Source organism: Conger conger, chromosome 11, assembly GCF_963514075.1.
Source record: "Conger conger chromosome 11, fConCon1.1, whole genome shotgun sequence".
In the NCBI taxonomy this organism is placed as follows: Eukaryota; Metazoa; Chordata; class Actinopteri; order Anguilliformes; family Congridae; genus Conger; species Conger conger.
Window position 1 is genome coordinate 8,791,916 of NC_083770.1, and position 13,415 is coordinate 8,805,330.

Genomic DNA, 13,415 nt, shown 5'->3' on the forward strand with positions numbered 1-13,415 from the left:
CGTCCCCCTTAACACTAACTGCTGTTGTTTCTTCCTAACAAGACTCCGATAACAACCATAACGCCAGGACGCCCACTCAACCACTGCTGCAAAAAGGCAGGCACCTGACTTTCTTGTGTCCACTCAGTCTCTGCTGTCACACAAATAACTGTGTAAATATTTGCCTGTCTCCTTCCATTCTCCCTGGCCTGCTATTCCACCGCACGTGGTGCCTTCTTGTTTCAGCACAGGCTCTGTTTTTATGCTGTTTGTGTGCTTCTATCCAGCTGCCCTAATCTCACCCACCTTGAAACAGCTGTATCTCCTCAAATGTGTTCCTCTATTAATCTTCCGTTTCCTAGCTTTTGGACAAAGACGTATGTTCACTTTCGTAGGTTTGCCAGTTCCCAGATAGAAAATAGGTTAAAAAGAAGTCAGTTTTACTAAAAGAGCCGTTTTCTCCAGAAAAGAATAGGTTACAGAAATCCGTGTTGGGTATATTTTAGCAATGCCGTGTACTGTAGACAATGGCATGGACACTGCACTTTCACATTGACAACGTATGTATGCTTTCACAGTGATAGCAATTTTCAACCTGCCTGCATATACTACAAAGTACATTTTCCCAGCGCATTGTATTTGAGTGAATTGCTTTATCTAGCGCAGTACTAGTCCTGTTTTTGTTTTGTTTTTTCGCCGTGATGATAGCATAATCGTCATCTGCCAGTAGATGCATTGCTTACAGTACAGTTGTAGAGCACATTTGTCCGTAGGCGTGTGGCTGATGTGTTGTGTGTGGCTCACAGAGAAAAAGGGTCCCCCTGTGGCACTGAGCCCAGCGGATCAGAGGCTGCTGGAGGCCAGTCAGCAGTTCCAGAAGAAGCAGGGCAAGGGCACCGTGGACGTGTGGTGGCTCTTCGATGACGGCGGTACGTTTCGAGCCCGCGCCCAATCATTCAGCCGCATTCACAGAGCCAGGGCGGTACGTTTAGAGCCTATGTCCAATCATTCAGCAGCATTCACAGAGCCAGGGCGGTACATTTAGAGCCTGTGTCCAATCATTCAGGGCATTCACAGAGCCAGCGTTGGGGCAGTTAATTCATAGGCAGTGGGGTGAATCTGTTATTTTAACCAAGAGTTCAGAAACAACTTGCCGTTAACTTTGATACCAGTGCAAATAAGTGCAGGTTGGGACCCCCATTTCAGTAACAAAATGAATGCTGCATTATGGTTTGTTGCTGCACAATTTTCATTTTCAATACATCAGTGTGGAAAGGACAGCTCCTCAATGTCCATGCAATGGAGCAGCAAACATATTCCTAGTTTGGTACTAGAAGAATAGCTGAAAGCACAGTTAGTTTAGAATTAGAATTCCCCCCTAGTGCAATATTAGCAAAATGATGTTGCTAACAAATAACCAGCACAAATTCTTTTTTGCTGTGCATATGACAGGCTTGACTTTACTCATTCCATATCTGTTAATAAACAAGAAGAAATGGAAGGACTGCAAGATCCGGGTGTTTATCGGCGGGAAGATCAACAGGATTGACCACGACCGCAGAGCGTGAGTTATTACCCAGTGACTATTTAACGTACCTCAAACAAGGTAGTACCCAGAGACTATTTAACGCATCTCAAACCAGGTACTACCCAGTGACTATTTAACGCACCTCAAACCAGGTACTTCCCAGTGACTATTAAACACACCTGACACAAGGTACTACCCAGTGACTATTTAACACACCTCAAACAAGGTACTACCCAGTGACTATTTAACGCGCCTCAAACAAGGTGCTACCCAGTGACTACTTAACACACCTCAAACAAGCTACTACCCAGTGACTATTTAAGGCACCTCAAACAAGGGACTACCCAGTGACTATTTAACACACCTCAAACCAGGTATTACCCAGTGACTATTTAACGCACCTCAAACAAGGTACTACCCAGTGACTTTTTTACGCACCTCCAACCAGGTACTACCCAGTGACTATTTAACACACCTCAAACAAGCTACTACCCAGTGACTATTTAAGGCACCTCAAACAAGGGACTACCCAGTGACTATTTAACACACCTCAAACAAGTTATTACCCAGTGACTATTTAACGTACCTCAAACCAGGTACTACCAGTTTGCTATAGCATCTTTAATTGTATGTGTTGGGGGATCAATGTTTAAAGTGTGCTGCTATTATGATCCTACAGTACAGTACATAACATATGTTGAAAGTGAAATTTCTCTCCACACTACCCTAATAATCCTGCTTGGTTCAAAGCAGTTTTGCTTGGTGCATTAATCAGTTCTTCTCTCTAGCTTCAGCATTCAGCTCATTTTTTGGGGCTCAATGAAAAATATTACCAGGCAGCTGTCAATATAAAATCACTGCCTTTGGTCAGAAATTGCCTCAAAGGATTAAGCCATTATTGCATAATTTTAATCCTTTTTATATAATGGGTTTTTATCCATATTTGGGTCAGCCAAAATGATTCAACGCTGTTTGTGATGCAGAAACACATGTTGTTAGTTGCTATGCACAAAGCGTGTCCCCCACAGCTGTTCCCTGTTCTTTTGGTCAGATCAATTTTGCACTATGCCAGAGCAGGACTTACTATATTACTGTGGGAAACCATTCATTACAGCTGAACACAATTGATACACAAAATGTCTTGTAGCCTACTGTAAAATGTTCATAAAGTCTGAACTTTTCTCCAAGCTGTGTTTCAGAACTTCATGTACATAATTAAGATTTTCATGTGTTAATTTGGTGGATACTTCTATCCAGAGTGACTTACCATATACTGTAGTTCAAACAATTGGGTTGACGTATAGATAAAATGAACATATAATTGAGAAAAAACAAAAGACCATTCTAAAAGAGCTATTGTGTTAATTCCAAAAGACAACAGAGGTGCTTGAGGACCAGCAGATCTTAGATATTCTATTTCAAGGATAGTGAAAAAAGTCACTAAAAGGATAGTGGAAAAAAAGTCACAAAATAGTTGCACAGTTTCTCTATGTGAACCAATTGCACTTCTACAAACACTTGTCATGGAATGCTTAGTCTCTGCTGTTGAAACTGAACTGAGAACCTGTGGTAGAGCTGACCATCTGGATGTGACCATTAATCTTTGTTTTCTGTCTCAGCTGTAAGATGGCGACTGTGATATATACTGTCATCCCTTCTGTACATTTGAGGACTTTTATTAGAGGGCATGTTTATGTTCCCCGACAGAATGGCAGCTCTGCTCAGCAAGTTCCGGATAGGCTTTTCTGACCTCACTGTCCTTGGGGATATCAACACCAAGCCAAAGAAAGAAAAGTAAGATCTGTGGCCAATTTCACTAAAAAAATTTACTTCCCTGCGAGAAATAATGCACTTCATGGGAGCCTGTGAACCTGGATCTATGAAATACATCATTATGTAACCATGGTTTCTGTAGCCCACTTGCGTCCAATGTTGTGAATAGCTGTAAAGCTAATGCTTTGTTGATGAAAATAATTGAATGCCACGTCCTGTTAAAAAGCTTTTTACAATGCTAAAGCAAACATGCACCTGTCCCACAGTCTATCCTGATCTGGCAGCACTTTCACCAGACCATGGCGCACTTTAAGGATGAGCATTGGCTGACTTAACATTGTGTTAAGTATGTTGTGTGGCAAGGAAATATTTTGTTTATTCAGGAGGGTGTTTTAGGACTGCTAATAGTTAATTTGGTACCCAGTAACTTTGATTTGGTACCCAGACACAGAATAAACCTGGTCCTGGACTAAATTCAATTTTGAATGGAGATTTTCCAAACAAAACTCCATTTAGTCCAGGACTAAGCCTAACCTGTGTCTGTGAAACCCACTGTTGATGTACTGTACAGGAAATTTACAGAAAAGTGCATGGCACCTGACTGGCTGTTAAAGGTGGTGCCATTGGCCCTGTCTAATATGACTGTATATCTACATTAGGGGTGGGGGGTGGTTGGTAACACTTAGGGGAGGGGGAGTATATCAGCAAGAACAGTTCACAGACCAGGAAGTGGTTGAGATGAGAACTCACTACAATGTAATGGTCTTTTTTCTATCAATTACCCAGACTCAACATTGTATTTTCCGGTCAGGGCCACAAACTGGACTTGTAAAATCGGACATTCCAGTCAAAATCTGGGAATCTGGCAGCCCTGTGTATAACACAGAAAGCAGTGTACAATGGTCACCTCTTTTTAGAAAGTTTTTTTCTTTCAGTATTTTAACGAAATGAATACCAACCATAAACGTTAAACGTGTGTGATTCCCAGATCAAGAGCCTAGTGCATAACGTCTGTAAATAGCACAGCAGATTTATAATCTGAGGTGGAAAATCCAGGGGTTGGAAAGTAAAAGTCCTTCCACGTGTTTCATCCACCCATGAACTCAGCCAGCTGATTTCACTAAGGACAGTAGTTCTACCTCCTGGCTGAAGAATTGTGCTAATGGCCAAATCCAAATCTCTGGAACAAAATACCGGGGAGGACTTTAACTTTCTGAACCTGGATTTTCCACCGCTTGTAATGCTGTATTATAAAGGGATGGCGCTGAGTGTGACTCGCTGCCTTTTCCCACGCCCAGCATCGCTGCCTTCGAGGAGATGATCGAGCCCTACAAGCTGAAGGAGGACGACATGGAGCAGGAGGCGGCCGAGACGCTGAAGGCCGAGGAGCCGTGGAGGATCACCGACAACGAGCTGGAGCTCTACAGAGCCAAGGTCAGCCGGCGACCTCCAGCCCAGCGCAGCGGGCTGCTACTGCTGTCTACACTCAACAGCTAGAGGTCCTCGGGGCCTGTGTTTATCCCTGCTGTGGTTCCGGCTGGTCAGACGTCCATCTCGGACCTCAGCAGAAACACCTTTGATTAAGACACAGGCATTGTCAGTGAACAAATAAAATGCAGGTTAATGCTGTTAGGACTAACCACTTGAATGTACAGGCAGGTTTATTTGGCTTTTCTCCACAGGGGAACCTTTTCTAGTTATTTTTGGAGCCCTCTATGGTCGGCGTGAAAAGTTTGACAGATCCCAGATTGAATCGTTTTTCTTTACAAAGAACATTTGATCTAAACAGGGTTCCTCTGCATTTTTACATTTACATTTTGACATTTTAGTCATTTGGCAGACGCTTTTAATCCAAAGCGATTTACAATGATACAGCAGTGGCTTGAGGGACCCTTTCTTCTGAGAGTATATAGCACAAAGTGTCATGTTACAGAAAACCTGCTTTTTGTTTTAGAGTCTCTCCTTTTGAATTCTTTACTTCATTAGGGCGGGAGTAAGCAGACAGGGTTACAGATAGAGATGGGATCATAGTACTGAAAATAACATGGTGGGGGGATAAACCCCCTGCCACGTGAGGGAATAATTTATGAGTTCAGATTTGCTGCTGCCCTAGGAAGCATATGTTTCCACACTGTAGAGCTCCTCTGTTTGAAAAGTGTGAAAAACTGCTTGTTATCGGCTGTTAGGCACAGAGAAACAAAGCAGCACTAACAGATAGGTGTGAATAGAAGAATACGTAGAGAGAATTGACAGTAGCTTTGTTGGAACAGGTCAACAGGGAGAGGAGCGAACGGGATCAGAATCCCTGAAGTGATGGATCTTCGTTGTTGTAGAAGATGAATAAAAGCTGCATAGCTGGTTCTGTTATACTGTAGTATTATAAAGTTCCTAGGCCTACTGAAAAAAATGTTTAAGCTAGGTTTTGAAACAGCTTGTAGCTGGTTGACCAGTTCAGACCAGCTCCCAGCTCAACATGGTTTAGCTGGTTGACCAGTTCAGACCAGCTCCCAGCTCAACATGGTTTAGCTGGTTGACCAGTTCAGACCAGCTCCCAGCTTTGCATGGTTTAGCTGGTTGACCAGTTCAGACCAGCTCCCAGCTTTGCATGGTTTTACCAGCTCAAGCTACATTACCGTTCAGAACTTTGGGGTCACCTTTTCTGCTGTTTCTGATTTGATATTTGATTTTCTCTGTTTGTAATTGAACAATTCATACATGGTCAAAGCGCAGACTCTGTGCTTTTATTAAAGGGTATTTTTATACTTTTCGGTTTCACCATGTAGTAATTACAGCACTTTTTATAAGTAGAACTATCAGCAATACAAAACATGACTATTTTATTTGACATTATGTAAATTTGGGGGACTACATATAAGGAGTGCTATAATTACTACATGGTGAAACCCAAATGTATAAATAAAATAGCCTTTGTGTGAATTGTTACAAACTGAGAAAGTAAAATATTAACTCAGAAAAATCAGAAAAAGACAAGGTGACCCCACACCAGTAATGTATGTTTTGAAACTGATGGTTGCTGGTTGACCAGCTACCAGCTCAGACAAGCTAACAGCACTAGCTGGTTGACCAGCTCATACCCAGCTCGACCAGCTCAATACCAGCTTTGACCAGCTCATTTTGGGATTTTACAGCAGGGAGTGCAGTGATCCAGAAATGTAACTGCTAAGCTTTTGTATTAAGTGTATTTATAACGGTTACATGTGTTCTTTCAGACTAACCGGCAGATCCGACTCAACGAACTGCTGAAGGAGCACTCAAGCACAGCCAACCTCATCGTCATGTAAGTGTAGCAGGGCTAGCTCAAGCACAGCCAACGTCATTGTCATGTAAGTGTAGCAGGGCTAACTCAAGCACAGCCAACCTCATTGTCATGTAAGTGTAGCAGGGCTAACTCAAGCACAGCCAACCTCATTGTCATGTAAGTGTAGCAGGGCTAACTCAAGCACAGCCAACCTCATTGTCATGCAAGTGTAGCAGGGCTAACTCAAGCACAGCCAACGTCATTGTCATGTAAGTGTAGCAGGGCTAACTCAAGCACAGCCAACCTCATTGTCATGTAAGTGTAGCAGGGCTAACTCAAGCACAGCCAACCTCATTGTCATGTAAGTGTAGCAGGGCTAACTCAAGCACAGCCAACCTCATTGTCATGCAAGTGTAGCAGGGCTAACTCAAGCACAGCCAACCTCATTGTCATGTAAGTGTACCAGGGCTAACTCAAGCACAGCCAACCTCAACGTCATGTAAGTGTAGCAGGGCTAACTCAAGCACAGCCAACCTCATTGTCATGCAAGTGTAGCAGGGCTAACTCAAGCACAGCCAACCTCATTGTCATGTAAGTGTAGCAGGGCTGGCTCGGCTAGTTCGCAAGAAGCGAAGGCCCATAGCTGGTCTGCGACAATGCTCCCTGATGACGTAACCCTCAAAATCAAAATAACGTGGTTGCCCTTGGCTATGAGCGAGTTCACCTGTAGCTGACTGGTAACACGTTCATCCTACAGCTATTTGGACGAGTGAGAGGCCGGGGTTCAAATCCCACATTGTCCTTGGGCGAAATCTCTCTCCTTACATAAGCAAATATGAATCTCTAAAGAACATCACTCAGGATTTCCGATGTAACTGTCCGTAAGTGTCCATTTCAATGCCAGAGGAGCTGCTACTCAAGACAATAATTGTATCTTGTCTCAGACAAGTGATATCTAATATCAAGTAATAACCGTGCTTGGCACAATTGGGCATGGTTTCAAAAAGACATTTCAGCCCATGTCTTGTCTAGCTGGCTCAAATGGCACTAAAAAGCATCTATCATCTTTCAGTAAATGGAGTACTTTAAAACTTTTTGAGTGCTTGTTCACTCTATTAAATAATAGGAGTAGTTTTATTTGTGCACTTTATATATTACATTTATCGAGCCCATTGTTTAGCTATCAGTGCCGCATATTTTAAATGGCTATCAAGAATGACATTTGATTACACCGAACCACTGATTATCCACTGGCCAAGTGAAAGCTATATTTTTTCAAAAGGAAAACTGTCCTCACAATATTATGGGACTGCTGCAGCTTTCAACAACTGCAGTGATATAACAAATGTAAAATTAATGCATTTTGGGCATTGTGTCAGAAATGATGGATTACAGGAAAAGCTTATAAACGCTTTCTAGGCTGCACCTGGTGCAGGCCTAGGCATTAAAAATAGGCTGGAAGCATACCAGCCTCGTGAATAGCGTATCAAGCGAAGCCACTAATGCAGTGATTAACCGCACAGTTTAGACCAGTGGTCCTCACTCCTGGTCCTGGAGAGCTGCAGGGTGTGCTGGCTTTTGTTTTCACCTTAATAACAGCAACCAGTTCAGGCCCAAGAAACCAGGTGAGGTGAACTAACTGTGTAATTAACTGCATTGACTGATCCAGGATCAGGAGTGAGGACCACTGGTTTAGACCAAACCCTGACCAGGCCAGTAGCTGAAGACAGAGAGTATCAGTCAGTGAAAACAACAGCTGGTATATCTCAGTAGTGAATTTATCAGCATTACAGTGGCAGTCACACCATACCCTGGCACAGAAACTACACAGCTAAGATGGTGGACTGCAGTTTGAAGAGAAGCTCTGGAGAATCACATGCACTCTTGAGAATTTGACGTCACAGAGATGGGACGGGCCTGCGGTTTTCACAGGGCTTTAAAGAGATTAAAGGTGCAATATGTAATTTTTGACTAACGGTCAAGGATTGAAACGCTGAAACACCATTTGCTGTGGCAATTACAACCAATTTTCAACCAATGAGCTTGAATTAATATTTCACTCCAACCCTAACAAAGCATACCTCACTCAACAGCTATAGATCCCATTGAGCTGCTAATTGGTAGAATCAGCTCTACCAATTTAGCTTTGAATTGAAAATACTACACAAAGGTAAGTCTCCAGGAGCAGGGTCGGGCGGCCCTGTCCTCCGCTCACAGTATGGACCTCAGCTCACCCTGCCGTCTCCCCCTCACCGTCTCACAGGAGCATGCCCTTAGCCAGGAAGGGAGCGGTGTCCAGTGCCCTGTACATGTCCTGGCTGGAGGCCCTGTCCAAAGACCTGCCCCCCATCCTCCTGGTGAGAGGGAACCACCAGAGCGTGCTCACCTTCTACTCCTGAAGCCTCCACCACCTCGAGCACTGCTGCTCCACACCTTACACGCTTTCACCAGACGAAGGAGTGGAAATGACCAACTGTTAAGATAATGATAGTCATCGTAGAGATAATAAAGTGTAAGTCTAATTATTAATAGAATTATGCACCGGCAACACAAACTGCCCCTGTCTTGAGCAAAGTTCCTCTCTACTGTAGATGCTGACATACTGTAAATGCATGTCGACAACGACCAACAATAGACGTATCTTATTTGTACAAGTGAATCTTTTATCAATTTGTTTTCCTGGCTTATCTAATGTAACTTTTGTTATTACTGTTGGGTTATTAATAGTGTTGCTCAGTTCTGAATAATCACCAGCTTTCCTTTATAAAGGATAAAGGGAGAATCATTTTTTTCAATTTATTGTGTTTGAGTAAAATGGGTAAGAAGAAATAATTGAATGTGTTCAGCTTAGGACTCTTAAGTTATTTCAATTATAATATAATATTGTAATATTGACAATATTTAATAAGAAACTATTATTTGAGTCTGTGGCAACTTTTGGGTTTTCATCGCCTTTAAGCATGCTTTCCATTTTCTAACCTTTTTCTTTAAGGTTTGCCTGTTCATAGCCAATATATGTTTTCCTACTCTATGAGTAGTTAACTTTGAAAATGAAAAATAAACCAATAAATTAAAACTAAAATAGTTTGCACTGTGATTGTTTGATAACCTGTAAATTACTTATAATATGCGGTGAATTAAGCAAATGGTAAGTAATGACAGATTAATGATTTGAAGACCACTGTTTTGAGCTTTTCTATTATTTTGAACTGTAGATGTTTGTTTTTATTTATTTATTTATTTTTACTTATAAATGTATCATATATAATTATATTAATTTTAATATGCATGTTGATTTAACATTGAAAGGATTTCTCATACATTGTGTGTGTGTGTGTGTGTGTGTATGTGTGAGTGCATGCGTGCGTGTTTGTGTGTGTGTGTCAGCTACACTATTAAAATGTTTTTTTGTTTTTTTTCTTGGAACATTTTAACTTTTGTCGCCAGAACTTTGTATATTCTTATTATAATAAATAAAAACAAATGGAATTAAGAATTATTGAAGGCTGTCCAATCTGTTACGAATGATAAGCTGCATATCTGTGGTTGATGTTAGCCAGAAAATAGTGACTTCAGCTATGACCAGGGGGGTATACTGTAGCACAAAGCAGGATTACCGAGTTAGCTGGATAAATTCTGGAACAGCTGTTTTTACTTCAGTCCATGTTCCAGTTTTGGGAGTGTTCCGGGTTTTACTCTGTGAATTATCCAGCAAACTTTGTAATTCTGCTTCATGATATATCCACTAGGAGTCCAGGATGAGAGTCAGTTGTTTTCAGTTTTCAGTAGATCTTCAAATGGTCGTTATGTGTGCAGTATTAATTTGACAGTAAGAACTTCACAAACAGTCTTTATAATTAATAACATTACAAAGACCGCAAAGAGCTTAAAGGTTATGTATAAAATAATACAGTTTGTCGACACACAAAGGCTATATCTTAGTACATATACAAATTAGATAAGTAGGTTATGAAAAGTACAAAGAGTGGTTGCGCAAGGTCAGCTCTGGTCAATCAAAACGTGCAATCTGCTGTGTATGAAGTCCTTTATCTTCTGACTGTGCAGCTCAGCTGGAGAACTACGGCAGGAAGCAGCACTCGGACCAGAACATATGCTTGAGCACTCTGTCCTGAAACAACCATTACAATGATGGAGTGGCCATACAAACACAACGGGGCATTCCAAACTGGATAAAAAACATTTTTTTTAAATGGACGATGTACAAAAATGGTTCCAGCTAAATCACGCCTTCAGTTTTTGCAGAATACTTGGACTTTTTTTCTGAATTGTTTATATTCACTGGTTGGCAGAGGGCTCAAAATTGCTACAAAAAGAAAGTAGCAGAGGCGGGTGACAGTTGGATTTGTTACACTCAATAATTTGCCGCGCACCCTCGATTTTACGAATCCAGCGAATATCATCCTCTCACTGCCTGTGGCCAGGGAGTAAAAAGTGGCTGCAGCTTCATACCCTTGTTTTGTGCTCTGTACAACCCCCTGGGAAATTACCTTATCAATCAAAACGCAGCACAGATGGGACTCTCGCTGAACTCATTACAGCTTGTAAAAATGACACTGCCCAAAATCGGTAAAACCTGTCCTCTCTTTCCTCCTATCTCTACCGCTGTACCTCTGGGAAGTCCAATTTTGGATTATTGATTGCATTGAAGACTGGGGTTCATTTTCTTCCCCAGAAATTCTATATATTCATAATGTAAACACATTCAGAAAACATCTGACTCAGCATTTTTAGTTAAGATTTTAATAGTTTTTATGAAGGTAAGTTTTAATGATTCTGCATATAGCCTTCTTCAGTGAAATGATGGTGTAATTAAGTCATTTGTACTACTTCGATGACCTCAGGTAGCCCATTAACAAGTATGTAACTTGTGGGAGCAAATCCAATAAGTAATTAACACTAAATATGTTAGAAAACAAGTGTATAAAAATGTCTTGTTGTTACTGATGATTATTTAATTGTTATCCCTCATGGTTGAGTAAAGATATTGTATAAATAGTGCCACACCATAGTTTAAGTGTAAATCAGTTCACTATTGGAACTCAGAATACACAGAATCCAACAATCTATTTTAACAGAGCTTTCTTGTGATTCATCAAGTACTAAACAAAAGAAACATCATGAACACTCTTTGTGTGGGACAGACAGGAAAGTATTTTAATCCATAACACATACTATTTGAACCCATTTCTGGTCGATAGATAGTCAAATTAGTGGTTGAACATTTTCTGTATTCATTAGAGAAACAAAAACCGGGCTCTGTATTTATAGTGTCTCTATTACGTTGACCAGGTCCCTGTTTTGCAGATTAGCACATAAAACATGACATGGGCAGGGTAAACCACCTGATGGTAGATCTGCACATATTCATATTCAGCGATTCTGTCAGCTCATGGAATCCCCTGCTGTATGTTATTAAATCATTTTTTGTAAAAATTATTATTCACATTTTTCAATGTGACCTCATCTGCACTATTGGTCCAATTTTAATGTGAATACATTTGTAATAATCACTCCAACTATTAAGTTGCAGTATACCAATGGTGCAAGGCATGAATTACTATTTTCATGTGCATGTTCCATCCATTTATTTATTTATTTACTTATTTACTTATTTACCCGCTTCTCCTGAAGAGGGTCACAGGGGGGCTAGAGCCTATCCCAGCATACATTGGACGGACACACACGCGCACGTGCACGTGCCTGCCTAACCTGCATGTCTTTGAACATGCAAACTCCGCACAGAGAGGCCCCGGCTGACAGGGATTCGAACCCAGGACCTCCTTGCTGTGAGGCGGCAGTGCTACCCACGGCACCATCCGTGCCGCCGAAATCATACTTCTGAACTGCAATTCTTTATTCTCTGTGTCAATATTGCCACCTAGTGTTTCTATGTTGAACTGCTAACTGACTCAACGAAAACAGACTTGAATGCATAAATTAACCAGAAAAGATAAAAGAAGCGATAAGTCTGACAGTTGGTTGTGTTAGCATTGGTTGGACAAAATCACGAGGATATATTAGGATATATTGTAAACAAATAAATATTGAATTCTGTGTATTCTAAGCCAGTGATTCACAAACTTGGTCCTGTGGTACCCCTGTGTATGCTGGTTTTTGTTCCAACCCCAATTTCCATCAAATAAACTTAACAATCTTTTTTTCTAGGTGCTTTTCATCTTGAAACCACATTATGTCAGACATAGTTTTGCAATGGCATGAAGATTAAAATTACCATGTTCATATTGTGCTTATTGCATCTGCGAACAATTATATAAGAAGAGGTAATGCATAAAAGACTGAGGTTAACTAATAGGCTCATAATTAGGTAGTTGAACATATGTTTAATTTAATTTACCATTTAAAAATGAAAAAGCACAATGCAGGTTTGGCTTCTTATCATTTGCTTTGCCTTTGAATTAGTAATTTTCTTCCAAATGATTAGTTTTGGTCATCAGGTGTCAATACTTTCACCAATTAGCACCCTACTGATTGACTTTAATCTTTAATTTGATCCGCTAAACATTTTTATCCAATTTTTCTGCAAAATGTGTGCATTGTTTGCAATATAGCACAATATGAACATAGGAATTTTATTATTTATGGTATGCATAGCTATCTGACAAAATGTAGTTTAAGAGAGTAAGTGAATCCCTCTAAATATGAGAGGCACCTTTTAGAAAAATTAACAGCTTGTTAAAATTCTTGGATTGCAATTGTGGTTGGAACGAAAACCAGCATACACAGGGGTACTCCAGGACCGAGTTTGGGAACCACTGCTTTAAGATACATTGACTTAACTTTCGAAATGTCTAGAGGGGATATTTTACATGTTGCACGTGTACGAACCGCAGGAGG

General features: G+C 40.9%; 1 protein-coding gene across 2 annotated transcripts in view; it reads left to right on the plus strand.

Annotated features, from left to right (window-relative positions):
* LOC133140067 (solute carrier family 12 member 2-like) overlaps positions 1-10,035 on the plus strand; it is a 35,549-nt gene extending 25,514 nt beyond the window's left edge. The window contains exons 21-27 of one of the 2 annotated variants that reach the window (XM_061259616.1): positions 43-96; positions 786-908; positions 1,432-1,543; positions 3,215-3,301; positions 4,579-4,714; positions 6,511-6,578; positions 8,803-10,035. In XM_061259616.1, the coding sequence (XP_061115600.1) occupies positions 43-96; positions 786-908; positions 1,432-1,543; positions 3,215-3,301; positions 4,579-4,714; positions 6,511-6,578; positions 8,803-8,938 (716 nt within the window). In that variant the 3' untranslated portion in view covers positions 8,939-10,035. The remainder of the gene's footprint in view (positions 1-42; positions 97-785; positions 909-1,431; positions 1,544-3,214; positions 3,302-4,578; positions 4,715-6,510; positions 6,579-8,802) is intronic. The other variant, XM_061259618.1, reaches the window with a different exon arrangement.
* Positions 10,036-13,415: the final 3,380 nt, after the last annotated feature.